This window comes from Benincasa hispida, chromosome 4, assembly GCF_009727055.1.
Source record: "Benincasa hispida cultivar B227 chromosome 4, ASM972705v1, whole genome shotgun sequence".
Classification (NCBI taxonomy): Eukaryota; Viridiplantae; Streptophyta; class Magnoliopsida; order Cucurbitales; family Cucurbitaceae; genus Benincasa; species Benincasa hispida.
The window spans coordinates 26265092-26282905 of record NC_052352.1 but is presented as its reverse complement, the minus strand read 5'-3'; the positions used below and the strand labels follow the sequence as shown (position 1 = coordinate 26282905).

General features: G+C 34.8%; 1 protein-coding gene across 3 annotated transcripts; it reads left to right on the top strand.

The window, feature by feature from the left end:
• LOC120075498 (ubiquitin carboxyl-terminal hydrolase 26) lies at nucleotides 1-14846 on the top strand. Of its 3 annotated transcripts, none has more exons than XM_039028946.1 (15): nucleotides 2-318; nucleotides 1157-1254; nucleotides 1385-1935; nucleotides 2970-3225; nucleotides 3491-4245; nucleotides 4602-4710; nucleotides 4888-5066; nucleotides 6427-6711; nucleotides 6786-6993; nucleotides 7656-7724; nucleotides 9363-9590; nucleotides 10959-11222; nucleotides 11978-12119; nucleotides 12776-12972; nucleotides 14379-14846. In XM_039028946.1, exons 3-14 carry the CDS (start codon nucleotides 1391-1393, stop codon nucleotides 12868-12870), a joined length of 3135 nt encoding a protein of 1044 aa, XP_038884874.1. In that variant the 5' UTR covers nucleotides 2-318; nucleotides 1157-1254; nucleotides 1385-1390; the 3' UTR covers nucleotides 12871-12972; nucleotides 14379-14846. The 3 variants fall into 3 exon arrangements, with proteins under 3 accessions (XP_038884875.1, XP_038884874.1, XP_038884873.1); XM_039028945.1 differs by having other exon boundaries at nucleotides 1339-1935; XM_039028947.1 differs by lacking the exons at nucleotides 11978-12119; nucleotides 12776-12972; nucleotides 14379-14846 and having other exon boundaries at nucleotides 1-318; nucleotides 1339-1935; nucleotides 9388-9590; nucleotides 10959-11097.
• The last annotated feature ends 2968 nt before the right edge of the window (nucleotides 14847-17814 follow it).

The window sequence follows — 17814 nt, the reverse complement described above, 5'->3', positions numbered from 1 at the left end:
AAATAAATTTACAGTTGTCCCTCTCAAACTCTCTCTCTCTCTTCCTGAAGTCCGTTCTGTTCCTCTGACCCGTCTGACCCTTCACCCATTACAGACCCTGCAACCTCTCTCTTTTCTTTCTCTTCACTATTTTTTCCTCTCATAATTTAATCACTCTAAACAATGGCACAACATATCTTCTTCACAGATTAATCGAAACAATTGCTGCCCACAATCTCCAATCACCGGGACAGAGCTCTTGTTTTTCTCCTAATTTCATGTCGTTCTGTCTTTGATCTTCTTCTACCTTCAGCTCACACCAAGCTTCTCCACTTCCTGGTAAACCCCTCAACTTTTTTCTTAGGATAATTTTCACTCTTTTATTGTAACTGTTTTTTTTTTCTTTGTGGGTTTTGTTTCGTTTTTCTTCGTGGGCAATAATCCCTATTCGTTTTTTTTAGTCAATTTCTATGTCATTTGATTGTTGCGTATTTCCCCCCCTAATTTTGAACTACAGAATGTTGTGGGCGTTGTTGTGTTTGCCAATGGAAATTATCTTCATCTGTACTTTTTCGGGAAATTTACTCGGTGATGGATGGGGGGTTCTTTATAAGGACTCTATTTCGATGTAGGTTTGTTTTGTTTATGTGGGTGCTTCATTTTTCTCCTTCATTGTTAATTTTGTTACAGTGGACATCCATGGTTGAAGGAAGTTATTTATCTAAAGGATTTTCCCCCAGTTAAAGAAATTAGAAGATCATGTATTTTGTTATGCTTATGAGTCTCTAGAAATATTGAAAGACTGTCGACTTAGTTAAGGAACTTAAGCCTGTGTGTTCTTTATTTTCTTTAGCAGAGTTTTGATTAACTTCGTGAAATGATCATATATTTCAAAGTACATTTCGTGACTTGACATGGACGATTATTTTTGCCAGTAGAAGTGGAATATGGCTGGCAGTTCTCTTCTTCTTCTTCTTATTTTTAACATTTTATTTCCTTTATAACTTCGGCCCAAGATTGGTTTGGTGGGTTGTATAAGTTTCCATATTTATATAAAGCATTGGGACGTTCAATATTTGGCACCCCTGTTGGTTGTCGTGAATCGGAATGTGTTGTAGATGTCATTCTACTTTATGAATACTACAACGAGTTGAAATGGTGTTATTTTTGTATTCAGAATTAGTTTTTCTTCAAGATGAGCCGACCGACTACACGTAGCAAGAACAAAAGGCATAAACAAGAGGATAATGCTGATAACAGCTCTGATTTATTGAGGTAATAATGATTTTGATTTCCATTTTGTTGCACGGATTTGTAACCTGTATTAAGGAGTTTTCAATCAAGCTAAATCATTTACAGGAAAATTCACTCATCTGGGACAATAACCAACGATGACATCAACCAGCTCTATATGATCTGGAAGCCAGTTTGTCAAGGATGCCGGTTGAATACTAAGGATAACCCAAATTGTTTCTGTGGGCTGATTCCACCTCCTACTGGGAGCCGGAAGGTTGGACTATGGCAAAAGATTTCAGAAATTGTGCAGGCTCTTGGTTCAGATCCTTCCAAGGATCAACGGACTTCTCCCGACTTTCCTGCTGGTCTTACAAATCTTGGTGCAACATGCTATGCCAATAGCATCCTTCAGTGTCTATACATGAACAAGTGCTTCAGGGAAGGCATATTTTCTGTGGAGTCAGATGTTCTTAAACAAAATCCAGTTCTGGATCAGCTTGTACGACTCTTTGCTCTCCTCCATGCCAGTAAAATGGCTTTTGTGGATTCATTCCCTTTCATAAAAACATTGGAGTTAGATAATGGAGTCCAGCAGGATAGTCATGAGTTCCTGACTTTGCTTCTTTCTCTACTGGAGCATTGCTTGAGTCACTCAAAGGTTTCTAAAGCAAAAACTGTCGTTCAAGATCTTTTTCGTGGAAGCGTGTCTCATGTAACTACGTAAGTAGAAATTGTTTTGCCAATGTTTAGTTGAATAACTTTACTAATTAATATTTTGATTGCTTTATTGTACTGTAACTCTCTTTTCTCTCACTTTTTGATTGATTGATTATAGATTCTTTCATATCTCTTATGTACCTTCATCATGTAAATTATCCATATTCGAATAACGTACCATTTTGACAAGTTCAAACTGTTGTATGCTATTAAGTTTAATTGTTCACTGTAAGTCTGTATCATATTTGTTTCTTCCGCTATTGTATGATTAATTTGATGGTCAGTTCTTTATTTTGATCTAGTTAGCTATGCATGTAAGAAATCTATGTTGTGTGTTTTTGGCTAGAATCGTTGGTTGAACCAGTGATTTTAGTTTGAAATATACCACTTGGTGCCTATTTATTTTGATAAGGATATGGTCACTTTGGATTCTAGCTACTGCTTCCTTTCAATTTTCAATTTATTGGTCGCTGATTCTCTGTTCAGCGAGTCTAAAGTCTATTATGCCTCTTATGAAGCTATGCCCCAAATTTACTGATTGATTTTATGCACAAAGCATTGATTTATTGATTTATTGTCCTTTCTTTCAGTTTCCTAACCATTCTGAATTTTAGGAGGCTCCAACATTTCATGGTGATGAACTAGTTGTAGTTGTTCATGTTATGATGGTGCCCCTGATCACATCATTAGTAAAAATGAGTGGAGGATGTGATATTATTGAATTGAAAATTTTCTCTCCTCTAGAGACCTGCTTACTATTATTTTTATTATGGAAATCTCTTTTTTTGGATCTCTTTAGTTTATGTTGGTAGGACTAGGGTTGGGGGACAAGGTGAAGTTAGATTCTCATGCATTTCTTTCTAGGGGAAATAAAAGAACCTCCCAAATTGTTTCTCATCTCCCCTCTTTGTATGGCATTTTCTTCAATATATGGTCTTTTTTTTCTTATCAAAAGGAAAAAAAACTCTAAAAGTTTGTTCACTGGTTTTCTTTGATTTAAGTTTAAGTTGACAATGATATCTTGGCTTCATATTTAGGTGCTCACAGTGCGGAAAAGATTCAGAAGCCTCTTCCAAAATGGAGGATTTCTATGAGTTGGAGTTGAATGTTCTGGGCTTGAAAAGTTTAAATGAAAGTTTAAATGATTATCTTAGTGTGGAAGAGCTTCATGGTGATAATCAATACTTTTGTGAGTCATGTAAATCCAGAGTTAATGCCACTCGCAGTATCAAGCTACGTACATTGCCCCCTGTTCTAAATTTTCAGCTTAAGCGATGTGTTTTTCTTCCAAAGGTACTGAAAATCATCACATCTCTTAATTAGCTGTCAGTAGCTAAATGTCATTTGAGAAGTAATCACCAGATAATGTGTGTTTTCACGTTGATTCATTCTGTCAAATATAGACCATTTATTGAACTTCCTCGTTGGTTTTCAAAATTGTGATATGTTAATAAAAGATCTGACTAATGATATTTGCTTCATATTGTTGATTTTTGCTTATTTCCATTTTAACTTTTCCTTTGCGTTTTTGGTCGTTATCGTTGCTTTGTGTCAGCAGACTACAACAAAGAAGAAAATCACATCTGCACTTTCTTTTCCTGGAGTGTTGGATATGCGGGAGAGGCTAGCTGAGTCTTCTCAGTCTGAATCAATATATGACTTGTCAGCAGTTCTGATTCATAAAGGTACTGCTGTCAACAGTGGCCATTACATAGCTCACATCAAGGATGAAATTACAGGGCAGTGGTGGGAATTTGATGACGAACACGTCTCCAAATTAGGTCATCATCCATTTGGAGAAAAATCATCAAATGCTAATTCTAAATCTGTTAGAACTGAGTTAGCTGTTCCGTTGGGTTCCAAGGAAGAAGTAAATGCTACTGCTGAAGAGAATACATCGAATGGGGTTCTTCAGCAATCAACAGAGTCTGGTGTCCCTTGTCCCACTGATGTCTTTTCATCTAATGATGCCTATATGCTGATGTATAATTTAAGGTGCACGGGGAAGGCCACAAATGGAGTTACTCACTGTAATGTTAATAGTAAAGAAGTAGAAGGCAACATGGTTCATTTCCAGGACGGTCTGTTTCTTCCATCACATCTGTGTGATGAGATAAGTAGTTTAAATGAATCATATGTTATAGCTTGCCAAGAATATGAATCAAAGAAGGAAGTTGAACTGGGTTGTATCAATGATCGGAGACAAGAGGTCCGATCAATTTTGTCTGAAGCCCCTGTTCACTCACTTGAGGAACCTTTTTGTTGGATTTCCATAGACTGGCTTCGCCAATGGGCTGATAAGGTCTCCCCACCGTAAGTACATAAATAATATATTTACTTTTCCACTTGCTTGATGATCGTGTGTTTATGGGCTTCTTTCTCCTCCACTCCCCCTTTTTTAATAAAAAAGTAGTTAGGCAGCTAAATCCATCGTTAAGGGCACTGCAAAAAAAATAAAAAATAAAAAATAAAATAAAAAATAAAAAAAAGAAAACCGTATGGGAGATGCTAAGTGCTGTAAATAAGTAATGCATGGGAATCATATGTTTCTATTATTGCCTCCTCAAGGTTTTGTATTTTTTTTTCTGTGACAATTCAACTGCTTGAGAACTCCCAGGGATATCTGGCTTCTTTTTATTTATTACACCTTACTTTGTTATGGTTTGCAGCATTCTTGATAATTCACCTATACAGTGTTTGCACGGAAAAGTTCCAATGTCAAAGGTAACCTCCATAAAGAGATTGTCCATGAAGGCTTGGGATAAGCTATTCTCCAAGGTATATGCTTCAATTGTTCCATATAGAATTTGACGCATTGGTATATCTCTCCTTGGAATTAGGATTTCATCCTTGTGTGATTCTTGGTACTTAAATTGTTCTTGATGTTCTTTTTAGCACTGAATTCATTTTTTTTCATATGGCTGACTAATATTTTTGCATTCTTGTAAAATTTAGTATGATGGGGGCCCGAAACTGACGAATGAAGATATCTGTATGGATTGCCTTATTGCTGGTGCTCGAAATGTAGTTTGTGCTGACAGCTACAGAGACCGAAGAATATCAATGAAAGAAATTGCATTAAGTGCACTTTCGGGCAATTATCCAAATGGAGCATATGTTGTTTCTAGGACATGGTATTGTTTCAAAATTCTTGGGTTCTCTTGTCATGCTGTTTTGGTGATGCTTCTTAAAAATTGGACTTGCTTCTTGCTTGAGTGTTGAACTTCTGTGGCCTTGTTATATGTTGATTTCATTTCTTACCTGAAATTTTGCTGTTCTCACGACTGTAGTTGTTTTATCTTGAAAGCTTGTGTATTACTTTATTTTGAGGAAGAAACTATTGCAACAAAATAGGGTGGACGAAAGCTTCAACTTGAGTTCTGGAAGCTGCAGTTAAAACCTTCCAATTAACCGAGAGAGAAGAAGAAAATTTGTGGTTACAAAAATGTCTGGATGGATCAAGAAAGAGTTAAAAAGAGCAATACGATCCCTCAAAACAGAAAACAATCTACCATCTCAGTAAACAAATTCTATGGTTTCTTTAAAGACATAAAATCCAAAAGGAAGTGGACATGACTTGGATTCATCCAGATGGTCTTGGCTTCAGCTTTGAAAGTTTTATCATCAAAACAATATATACAGTAAGTTAATGATATTTCTGAGAATAACCATGTGTCAATTGAAAGAATAAAAAATATGTGCTATAATTTAGAAGCCATCAAAGAAAAGATGAAAGGTGGTCTTAAGTTCTTTGGTTTTATTGCACAGTATGTCAGTTTGGAGAGAGAGATCTTTTGGTATTCTTACATTGGCACCTTATCACGAGTATTAGTGCTATCCGAAAGAAGCTTTCATACGAGATCTTGACCTTCCCTGGATAGGAATTTGTCCAAATCCTGTTGAAAAAATTGACAATCGACTTTGGATTATGTTGTAATAGGCTTGCAACTGGAATTAGCTGTGGAGTCTTTTGAGCCAAAGCCTTCAATCCTGAAACTGAAAGTGATGAAGACAGAAGCGTTCACGATCTTCATTAGAGGAAACCACTTTGCAACTTCTCTGTCAAGTTTCCATTGAGATTTGACTCCCCAAAATGAAGAATCAGTATTCCAGACGTGACTGATTGGAGATTCTTGCTGTTCATCAAAAGGATAAATTCTAGGTAGTGGTAGAGAAATAGGCATCGCCAATCAAAAGATCCTCCCAAAATAAATATTATCTTCATTACTCACCACCAATTTGACTATGTGAGCAAGGAGCCTCTTCATTTTGAAGATGTCCATACTCCATCTGAGGACCTGTACAGAAATTGAGGAGGTGAAGAAGTAGACCATCAGTCACCTAAAGTTTAACCCTATTGAGCCACCACAATCACTTCCCTCCATAGTGCTTTTGTCTGTTACTGTGTCTAAAACTTCTATGCAGTTTCCTTGATCTCTGAGTTAATACTGTTCAGCCATATATATCATTCATGCTTCTCTATCATACTTGTAGGTTGCAACAGTGGGTTAAAAGGAAAATTCTTGATGCTCCTTCTGAAGCTGATGCTGAACCAACGGCCTCAATCAAGTGTCCTCATGGACAACTTTTGCCAGAGCAAGCTGCTGGAGCTAAGCGAGTGCTGGTTCCAGAAGATCTCTGGCTTCTCATATATGAAGATGCATTAGCTGTAAAACCTGATGATCCTACAGGGGTTCCAACTTTTCCCTCAGATGCAATACAATGTTCTCTGTGCAGTGAGGAATTATCTGAAGTGGCAGTTATGGAAGATTCTATAAGGTCATTTCATTATGTTCAAGTGAACTTTTTAGTTGATTTGCTTGAAGAATGACCTAACCTGTTTTATCTTTCAGAGGAGTGAAGCTTAAACAGCGACAAAATCACGAAAGATTAGCCGTTGGAAAATTCATTCCACTTTCTCTGCCTTGCAAGTATTATTTGGTGCCTACGTCATGGCTTTCAAAGTGGAGAAACTACATCAATGCAAGTGGAAAGAGTGCTTCATTTGTAGAGAAGCCTGAAAATTTGGATGGCGTGATCAATTTTCTGAGGTGTGAAAAGGTAATGTGACTTACTGACTTGATATTTTTTCGATTGTTGATTGTCCGTCCAGTAAAATATTTTTAGGCAGCATTCAGAATGCATGGTGTTATTTGATTATTCAAATTTTTATACCTTAGCTTAAAGAAAGGAAATTCTTCTGGCTCAATTTGACTATGATTGTGAAGCATTGTTCTAAATATTTTCTATTGATCTTATGATAATTTATCTTAAGAACCAATCAAGGAATTTCATTATATTCATATCCCTTCTAATATTAGATCGTTCAATATTTTTTGGTCCTTTGCCGGGGTAACTGAAACGAAGATACATTAGAGAATATTATTGTATATAAAAAAGTATGTTCATGTAAGACATAAAGGAATGATTAAATATGGGACTATAGGGGTGCATTCAATCCTCAAAAATGAGGATTTGATGAAAAAAGATAATATTAAATATAAATATACAATCTTTTATCATATAAATCTATTAATCATGGAGATAATAAAGATTCATATATTTACGAATTATTGGTACAAGTAAAAAGTAATCAAGATAGTTTTTATAAATACAATGTTTCAGATCTTTTACTCTCTTAGCTTGAGCTCGTGTGAATTGTTTTTCTTCTAATTTTGGAATGATTGCTTTAATTTGACTCATGTACATGCATCTGGATGCAGCATTCACGCCTCCTTGAAAGACCTCCTGAGCTGATCTGCAAACGTGGTACGGTGCAGCAGAAGTCCGCTGTAAGTATACTGCACAAGTTTATTTGAATGCAATATCTTTTCTTTATATCTTAGAGAAATTTCTTGAACAATCTTTTTTCCTTGCAACATTATTTATTTTATTTTACTTTTATATATATATTATTTCTTATTTTTTTGGGAAGAAATGAGATCATATATAAATGAAAGGTAAAAAGAGAGAAAATAGCCCACAAGCCCGTGGGAGGGTCACAGAAAGCTCTTCCACTTGGTCATCAAAAGTATAAAGAGACTAATCGAGAAAATATTAAAACAACAACACCAATATAAATATAAATCTACAGAAAGAATCCTAGTGAAGTAGGGAAGCAAAAAAAAGCTGGCCTGAACACTATCGATACCAAAAAAAGAAAAAAAAAAAAAAGCAGGGAGGCAAAAGAGTCCTATGAGTTGTTGAAAAAATGAGTATTCCTTTCCAACCAGAGTTTCCATATTAGAGCATTGGAAGCTGTTCCTCAGCTCATTGGTCGTACGCCCTTTAAAGGGCATGCAAAGATGCTTTAGTGGAGTGGGGTGTTTGCTCTCCTTTGGAGACTTTGGTTTGAAAGAAACTCAAGAATCTTCAACAACCATGAGTCCAATAGGGTGGTGTTTTGAGATCTTGTCATACTTGCTTCTTCTTGGTATAGTGATTCTAAATTATTTTGGAACTATAACGACTCTCAGATTGTCACCAGTTGGACTTCTTTTTTGTAACCATTTGGTGTGTCATGCGGGGTATACCTCATCTCTCCTTTTTGTAAACTTCTTTTGATAATAAAAACTTTGTTTTTATTTTTTTATTTTTTAAAAAGCTTTGGTCATGTTGAGCCATAGGGTCTTCGAAAATTATTTGATTACATAGACACCACATAGTTCTGAGTTCAGTTATTATTAATCATTTGGAAATGTTGTTTTATAATGTTCGAGTTCTTTTATTTTTACTTTTTCTTTATTATTTTAATGTTTTAAATATTTTTCTGTTTTGAGGGGAAAAAATTAATTTTTGACACTTGTTAGGTTGTATCAATTTGGACCACCCTAAACTTTCAATTCAATCAAATTGGACCCCTAAATTTAAACAAGTGTTGAAATTTTTACCCATTTTTCAAAATTTGCTAACGTGCCCACTAATTTTGACAAAAATAGTGAAAGAATCTTTATAAACTCATTACTTTTAGTAAAATAAAGTTTTGCACAAAAAAAACTTTGACCCATACACGAATTAACCATTAAGTAACTTTGCCAAAATTCATAAATTTTGGCAACAAAAAAAGGGCTCTTATCCCATTCTTCCCTAAAATTTTATTAATTTCATAATGTATATAAGTGTTAAAGTTCATTGAACATATAAGAGAACTTTTCTTTACGGTACTTGAAGCAAGAACTCGTCAAAGAGTCAATTGCAACACTCTTTAAAGTTGAAGATTTAAGATAGAACTCGACAAGTTTTGGTGTCAAAATTGATTTTTTTTTTCCTTTTCTCAAATCATACACTGCAACTTCTTTTACACAATTTCTGAAATTTACTCTCATTCATGGTCAATCATGTGACTATAAATCTTATGAATTTAAAACCAATCCTTTCCCTTTACATTTCATATTTTTTTACGTCTTTCTTTTTTGTTCCCTCAATTTTAGGCAGATGTTTTAACAATCATTTCAGAGAACGACTGGAAGTTTTTCTGTGAAGAGTGGGAAGGTAGTGAGGCATGCGGCATCTCTGCCGTGGTTGAGTCAAGTAGCTGTGTAGGGAATGATATGGATGGATCCTCCAAAGAGAAGACAATGACTGAAGAGGATCTCTGTTCCAATGATGAAGTTAACAATGGGGACTTCAAACAATTTCTACTTAAGACCGATCCTGAGGTAATCTTCCATTTTCTAGGACTTTTTTTTCTCTCTTTATTATTATTATTTAATTGCAATACAATACTCGACTTTCGTTGAGAAAAATATTAAAGCAGACACAGGCTTATAAAAATGGAAAAAGCCCTCAGAAAGGGAGTCAACTACAAGAAAAGGCTCCAATCAAGTAAAATAAGACTTAACGAGTAATAATTACAAAAAAAAAAAAAAAATCTAGACACTGAGGTCAAGAGATCTAAAAAGGACCAAACATCACATTTGGAAATCTCCCCTACCCATGAAAATTTGATTGTTTCTCTTGCTCCACAAGCCCCACAAGACAGCACACTCCAACCTGCCACAGAAACAACTCCTTCCCAACCTGCCACAAAAACAACTCTTTCCTATGAAGGGGCAAATGGAAGAATAGCTCCTCCATCGACCCCTTGAGCCCCTTAATTGTAATATTTGTTAATAAAAGATAAGCTTTTCATCAAACAAAATGAAATATACAGAAGGGAGAGATGATGAGATATCCTCCAAGCCCTGGGCCTAAGGAGTTCATGAATAACTCTTCAATTCATGTTGAACAGGTGGAGGAAATATTTGCTATAGCTTTAGAGAGAAAACACTAAGAAGAAATTATTAAACAAACAAACTACAAAAATTAATTTAGGCTTCTTAAAACATTTCAAAAAGTTTTTCAATTACTACAACCAAATATCTCATAGAAGTTTCTTAGCCAAGCACATTAGAAGCTTTCCTTCTGAAAATTTTCATTTTTTTGGCTGAAAAGAATTTTTGGAACCGAGAGGTGGATCCCATGGCATGTAAAATTTATGGTTAAAGATTTGTATAACCATTTTGGTCGAGGAGCTTTCTTGCCTCCCCTATCCTTTTTGCCAACAGTTCTTATACAATGAGTTGGTGCTCTCCCCCTGGTGGCAGCACTGAAATCACAAGATTCAATATTTTAATCCTTTCATTATTAACGTTCTCGAGAAACTACTTAGTAGATCGGTTTTTATCTTTAAAGAAGTAGTGGCAAAGGCAATTGATCATATGGTCAAATTCTCTTACCTTTGCATATTGAATTACAAACTAATGGCTAGATACTAAATAAAGCTTGAAGTAAATACATAATATGATCTGTTCCCCTTTCTTTGACCTTAAGAAGAAGTTCTTTGACCTTAAGAAGAAGTTTTCTGTTTCTCTCAATACATATCATCTATTAATTATATATTGATAGGTTTTAAAGAAAGAAAATTGTTATGGATTAGATATGAAATGGGTTGAATTTCTCAACTAACTTGTGATATGTAACTTCTTGTCTTAATACTAAAAATCTTGCTTGCTTCATTGGTCCTGAATGGTCTGTCGATGGAGCAGATATGTGAAGAATGTATAGGAGAACGAGAAAGCTGCGAGCTAATGCAGAAACTAAATTATACTGGAGAGGATATTTGTGTATATTTTTCCCGTGGGAAGGAAGCTCCAAAATCAATTTTGGAAGCCCCCGAGTCTACTGTTGATCCAGATCGCCGAATCTCAAAGCGTGCAAGGAAGACAAATTCAGGGAATTTTGTGAATCTGAAAGTTTCTGGTTCGACATCAGTGTACCAGTTAAAAATGATGATATGGGAATGTTTTGGGGTAAGCTTTACAGAACAGATGCCATATAGTGATTGTGAATTGCTTTGCTGAAACTATTTCTCATGCTCCATGCTTGAATAGTGTGCTTAAATATTTAATTTATTTATTTATGTTTTATTTGATGTTGATTCACATGTTTAGAGCAAGTAGCTTTGATTTGGAAATAAGCTGAAAGTCAAGTAGTTTAGAATACACTCCGAGTGTCTGACAGAAAAGCAAGGGTCTTGAGAGGTGAGCCCTATGACTAAAGATACACGAGGTCCTCAATGATAATCCTACAGAACCAGAGATAGTCTACTTTTTTCGATCTTTTAAGACATTTATGTGGGGAAAACTTAGATTTTTTCCCGTACATAGGCAGTTACTGTAGGTCTGGAGAACCACTCCCTCCCTCCTGTTTGTTCGTTTTTTCTTCTTTTTTCTTCTTCTTCTTCTTTTTTTTTTCCCCCTCTTTGAACTTGCATTTTGGTGAACCAAGTTTTGGAAAAATTTCCCAACCCAACAACTAAAGTTAAACAATCCTGATTATGAGCAATAATGCAACTTCTTGGAGTGCTCTTTCTAATACTAATTCCCCTAATGTAATTAATACTATTCAGGATGTCTTTTTGGAAACCTCTGAAGGCAGTCTGTTACGTTTATATTGTAACTTTTCATGATTCAAAAAAGAAGTTGAAAATATGTACCAACTAAAAATGGAAAAATAATTATTATGTTTTATGTTTTGAATTCAAGTAGAAAACTGATTTCTGCAGGTTGTGAAGGAAAACCAGATACTTCGCAAAGGTAATAGGATAATTGATGGAGAAACTGATACTTTGGCGGACAAGAATATATTTCCTGGAGACAAACTATGGGTAATGGATTCTGAGATTCATGAGCATCGAGATATTGCTGGTAATCACATTTTATTTGCTCAAAGTTGTATAATTCAAGTTGAAAAACATCAGTCAAATCATGCAACTTCTTCTCCTTTTGTTTTGATGTGGTTTGAAGTGATATTTTTCAGTATTTATGTACCACGGAAACAAGGGAAAATAATAAACTGAAAAATAACTTAGAAACAAACATTCCTATGGGAAGGGAAAGGTGTAATGGTAATAAATCCAGATTTGGGGTTGGCCATTGTCATGAAGTGCTCTTCATTTAGGTGCACTTAGATATACTAACTCTGTATGTTGCCTGCTCACTGAATTCTTGGATAAGCTCTATTCACCGAGGACCCATCAATGATATAACATGCCTCTCTTAATCTAGTTTCATCAATCATCACAATTATGTAAGTGGAAGCATCTGCATTTATAGATTTTTTTTGGGGCATTGATGGCTTACTGTAGACAGTGAGTGACTGTTATTTTGTCCAAGTCTGTTACTGCAGCGAACCATGATCTTCTAACAAAGTAATACGTTTTACTGCCATCCATGCCTGGAATCATGGCATTGTATTTTACAGCTTTCTTAGCATTCTCATAGGTTTTCAATAATTTTGGAGCTATATCTTTAAAAAATTGATCATTAATGTTCTTGACTTGTATGATTGTTGTCATGGACAGATGAGCTTTCTGATCCCAAAATGAACGTGCAACATACTGAGGAAGGGTTTCGTGGAACGCTTTTGGCTGCTAATGTTTCATCTGAAGTTGTTTAATAAGCATTGAAACATGAGGGGCTCCTGCTGCCTGTATTTACAAAATTTTGTAGATGTTCATAATGAGGGAAAAAACTATTGCCCTATGCTCAGCATTTTGATGTAAGTTGCACCTTTATTGTCTCTTTTCAAGTCTTGCCATTTCTAGATTTTTTATTGTGCTAGTGAATCTTGTCACAGTTGCTGAAAACCACATGGATGGAACCCACAGATTTTTTTTCCTTTTTTTCTTCTCATGGAAACCACAGTTTGTTTTGGTCTGCCTAGATTGGAAGCCTTTTTTGTATTAGGTGTTTTTCTTGGCGGGGGTGGCAAACCCTTGGCTTTTAGGCTGTTCCATGATCTTTTTATTTTCCGAATATATGATTTCTCATCTAAAGAAAGAATTTTGTCGTAAAAGCTTCTGCTGCTATTATAGAATATCTAGATTCTCAAGGATTGGTTAATGGACCTTGGTGTATCATGGTGTAATAATGATTTCTGCTCAAACGAGATGAACATGATGAAGTCTGGAGATTATTTGATGGTTGAATTACATATTTAGTCTAGTCCTTGAACTTGATTTCGTTCATAAACTTTAAAAAGTGTCTAATAGATCTTTGAACTTTTAATTATGTATCTGATAGTCAACTTTCAATTTTGTGTAATAGGCCCTTGACATTATTCACATCTTTTAATAAATTAATTAATTTCATCTAATCAATACAAAATTGAATTTTATGTCTAATTGGATCCTAAACATTAAATTGTGTTTGGTATGTCTGCAAATTTAAATAAACGATAAATAGGTCACTGATCTATTAGACCTAAAATTGAAAGTTAAGAGATCTATTGAACACCAACTTGAAAGTTAAGGACCAGTAGACACTTTTAAAATTGAGAGATCTATTGGATACAGAATTCAAAGTTCAGTGAATCTATCAACACTTTTTGAAGTTCAAGACTATTAGACAACTTTATATGTGGAGACTGAATTTGTAATATAACCTTGTTTGATCCACAAAAAAAAAAGGCTTATTCAAGTTGTGACCAAATCATAACTAATAGCCTTTTTGAACTCCATTGTCTTGTGTTGCAATAGTGAAAAATAAAAGCAATTTTCATTTTACGTTTAAATTCTTAATATTCCTAATACTTAAAATATTTGAATCTCTTTTCGTTTATATTGGACCTTACTAAAACCTCCATGTGAAGGTTTTCTATGCAAAAGGTAAAGTCTTGTCTGCCCTGTATTTGCGTGTAGATCTTATAATCTCCTTGCATTTATTTCTAGTCATATTCTGTCAAAGCTTATGCCTTTAACATTCACTTTTTGTTGGATGAATTGCACTTCATGTATTGGTTGAACCGAAATGCTTAAATTTCCAGTCCACTCTATTCTTTTAACACGTTGCATTGTATCTATGCATAAATCTTGCAAAACATTTGTTATTGAGTCAGTTAGTTGTGTCGTTCATATTGCAAACTGCTTATGTATTTACCTTTTAAGAGTCTGCTACCATTTTCAGAAACAGCTTGTGAATTGGATAGAGGAACTCTGTGTTTTCTGTAATCAGAGAAGGGAGCCATAAAATGGACTGTGGGATAAATTGGTTTGGGATTTGCTTGGACGATGTTACGGAAGACAGAATGTAAAATTATGCTGCAGATTTTGATTGAGCCTCAACCACAGAGCTAGTCATTAGTTTTTCCTTCTTCACATACGTTGGCTGTATATCATGTTTAAAATGTCAAGGACATTTGAATTTGCTGATTGCTCCTTTACATGATGTATAAAATGTTTTAGTGGTAATGATGCAATATTACAGTGTACAAGTCTGTCTTTCTTCTGCTAGATATCAGGAGAGAATAAGATAAGGACCATTGCTTTGTAGTTGTTTCCGTCTCACCTGATCTGACCTTCCTGACACGGACAAAGATTTTCTTTCAGGTGCGCTTCAACTTTTAAGAGATTTAAATTATGCTTATTAATGTGATCTGAAGAGCTGAGTTCTAGAATGTGATATTTAGTTTTAATGATTAAAGGCATGTTGAATCATGTTGATTGAAAATCATGAACTCCTGGTTAGATTCTGTCTGTGGACTTTAGGGTGGATGCATTCTTTGTTGAAAAGAAAAACATGAACTTAAGTTAGATTTTAAAGCATTATTTCAATGGGAAAATGAGGTTGGGACTAGTTCTAACCATCAAGCCCAGTTCTTCCAAAAATGATCACAATTTTAATGTCAAGAAAGGAACATCTTGAATTTGGTTGAGTGATTAAATTCAACATGTTTCTCTAAATAATGTCAGTGGGAAGGAAGAAGAGAGAGGAACTGTAGATCCAGTACACTTAAAAGAGACCATATGAAGATATGATGGTTTTAAACTTCATGGGCATAACTGAAACATATTAGATATTTAACAGTATATACCATTATATCTCAAACAATATCCCCAATCCAATTTGACAATTGAAGAATGATATTCATCTTTTTGCTTCATGAGGAGTTTATTAACCCTATCTTGATATTGAAAGTTGTAATATAAAGCTTATGAATATTTATTGGTTAGAGTTGAAGTATTTCTTTTAGACTGATTTTTGGTGGTGAATTTATGAAATATGTAGGTTGAGTTAGGTTCAGCATCTTCATATTAGTTATCCAAAATTCTGTTTAACAAAATGGTAAGATGCTAATCTCTTGAACATTTATTTTCCTATTTTCAAACATTGAGTTAACATTATTTACTCGATGTCCATTTATAGTTCCTAAAAGTGACTTTAATGACAAATTTTTTTGGTTGCAATACTAATAAAAATTATATACACATTTTTTTGGAAAATTCTCATTCAACACAATCTTAGACCTTATTTGTGTCAAACTTAAGATTTGCAAGAACTCCAAAAATGAAAGCAGATTGAGAATCAATTATAATTTCAATCAACACACCTTTTAAATTTAAATTTTAATCAACACACTTTAATTTGTTTACAACAACGTTTGTCATCGACCTGTATAGTATAGAAAATATTATAAGGATTTAATTTTTCACAATAACTTTTGTGGCTTGTAGTTTATAGAAAAGATTATAAATATTTGTTGGACGAAATTAGACACATTACTTATCTTTGGAATCCTTATAAATTATAATTTAACTATATAGTGGAGATTCAAATTAACTTCTTTATTAAGAATATATGTTTTCACCAAAGTCATTATATAACACCGTTCATGACAGAGACTTCACTTCACTAGGATGACTAGGATGACCATAGGTAACATGACTTTAATCTTGAGTGAGTTGGGAACTCCTGCCATGGAAGGCAGTCCTTTGATTTGTATGGGTGCGAGTGGTTAGGTCGCCGATTCAAACTTACCATTTTGGGGATTCATCTGATTTGAGAGCTGGGAACTCAGCTACACAAGGAATTCACTCCTTCCCCAAAGCAGGGTAAATAGATAGATAACTCCCTTAAGGGCTGATTCCAGGGCTTGAATGATGTGACGCTACACACCTTCTCTTGGCCCGAGAGGTGTTCACACATAGTTGGACTATATTGTATTGTTCATTAGAGGAATCAGTGGTACTTAAGGAGTGAGATGTAACTACAGGGGAAAAACGGTAAATTGACCCAGTTGTACTTACGAGCATCTGTGAAGGGTCATCGTACTCATGATTGGTTATATCCGATGGACACAGAAATATATCTGTGGTAAGAAGAGTTCAACTGTTGGTCTTTAGTGGAATGCCTGACAGTTAATGGATGGTAGTTCTCGTGGCTAAAGAGTTTAGTCAGCTATTCACGAATCGTTGGAGCTTCGAGCCACAGGTCCATTAGGTCCCCTAGGTAGCTTGTATAAAGTCGAGAATCAGTATTTGAGTTAATTTGAAATGTTCAAATTGACAAGAGGAAGTTCGATTATATATGATATAATTGGACTGGTTAATTATATATGATATAATTGGACTAGTTAATTATATATGATATAATTGGCTAAATGTATGAGATACATTATTTTGGAGGAAATTAGATATAAATATGATTTATATCAAGTAAAGGAGAAATTATTATAGTAGATATGTGATATCAAACTATAGGGTAAGAATATAATATAATTATATTTATTAATTATTAAATTGGTTAATTATATGATAATTGGCCTAAAATTTCTCTCGGACGTGTGTTAGTGGGAGTAGCCGCTTCGGTTATGGTAACCGAAGAATAAAATGAAATTTAGTTTCATTTTTTACAAAGATTCGAAAAATTGACATCTGTGTGGAAACGTATACGATTGCATAAGTCAAGAGCCTATACGATAGTCACTCAGTGCCTAAACGATCGCACATCTCGCGCCTAAACGATCGAATGCTAGTCCTTAAACGATCGCTTAGCTTTTCTAAACGATCGCATAGTGTGCCATGTTTTTCTAAACGATCGTCCACCTTTTACTAAACGATCGTATAGTAAAACCTACACGATCGTGTAGCTTCTTCTAAATGATAAACATTTAACTATATGATAGCTTCCCTTTCTCTCCCATTTGCTTATCGTCTATACGATTTGTTCTTCCTCCTACCTCTACCAAACACACCAAAGACCACACTTTGGGTTCTCACTCCGAGAATACCAAGGGCTTCATTTTGGTGGTGTCGTCCTCGCCGCTGTTCACTTGTTCGTGATAGTTCATGCTGCTAAAGACAACTTGTTTGCTGGGCGATAGAGATTGTGTAAAGGTCTTCCGCTGCGTCAGAGTTCCAAGCTTGAAGAGGGTCTTCAATTGGTATGAGAACTCTTTCCCTTTGTTTTTTTTTTTTTTTATTGTTCAAAGCATGCCTATAATTAGTGTAAATTGCATAACTGTCTGTTAGAATGTATATGTTGTATTTCGGTCACGGTGCAATCAGAAAGATCCGAATGCGCTCATGGATGTTCTTCGTTAAGAGTTCCTTCAATTGGTATT

What these genes read in the sequence shown, in the direction of transcription:
- LOC120075498 (XM_039028945.1), top strand. Translation starts at nt 1,175, where the DNA reads ATGAGCCGACCGACTACACGTAGCAAGAACAAAAGGCATAAACAAGAG. An exon ending in AACAGCTCTGATTTATTGAG is followed by an intron (nt 1,255 to 1,338) that starts GTAATAATGATT and finishes AATCATTTACAG; the next exon opens with GAAAATTCACTCATCTGGGA. An exon ending in AGCGTGTCTCATGTAACTAC is followed by an intron (nt 1,936 to 2,969) that starts GTAAGTAGAAAT and finishes CTTCATATTTAG; the next exon opens with GTGCTCACAGTGCGGAAAAG.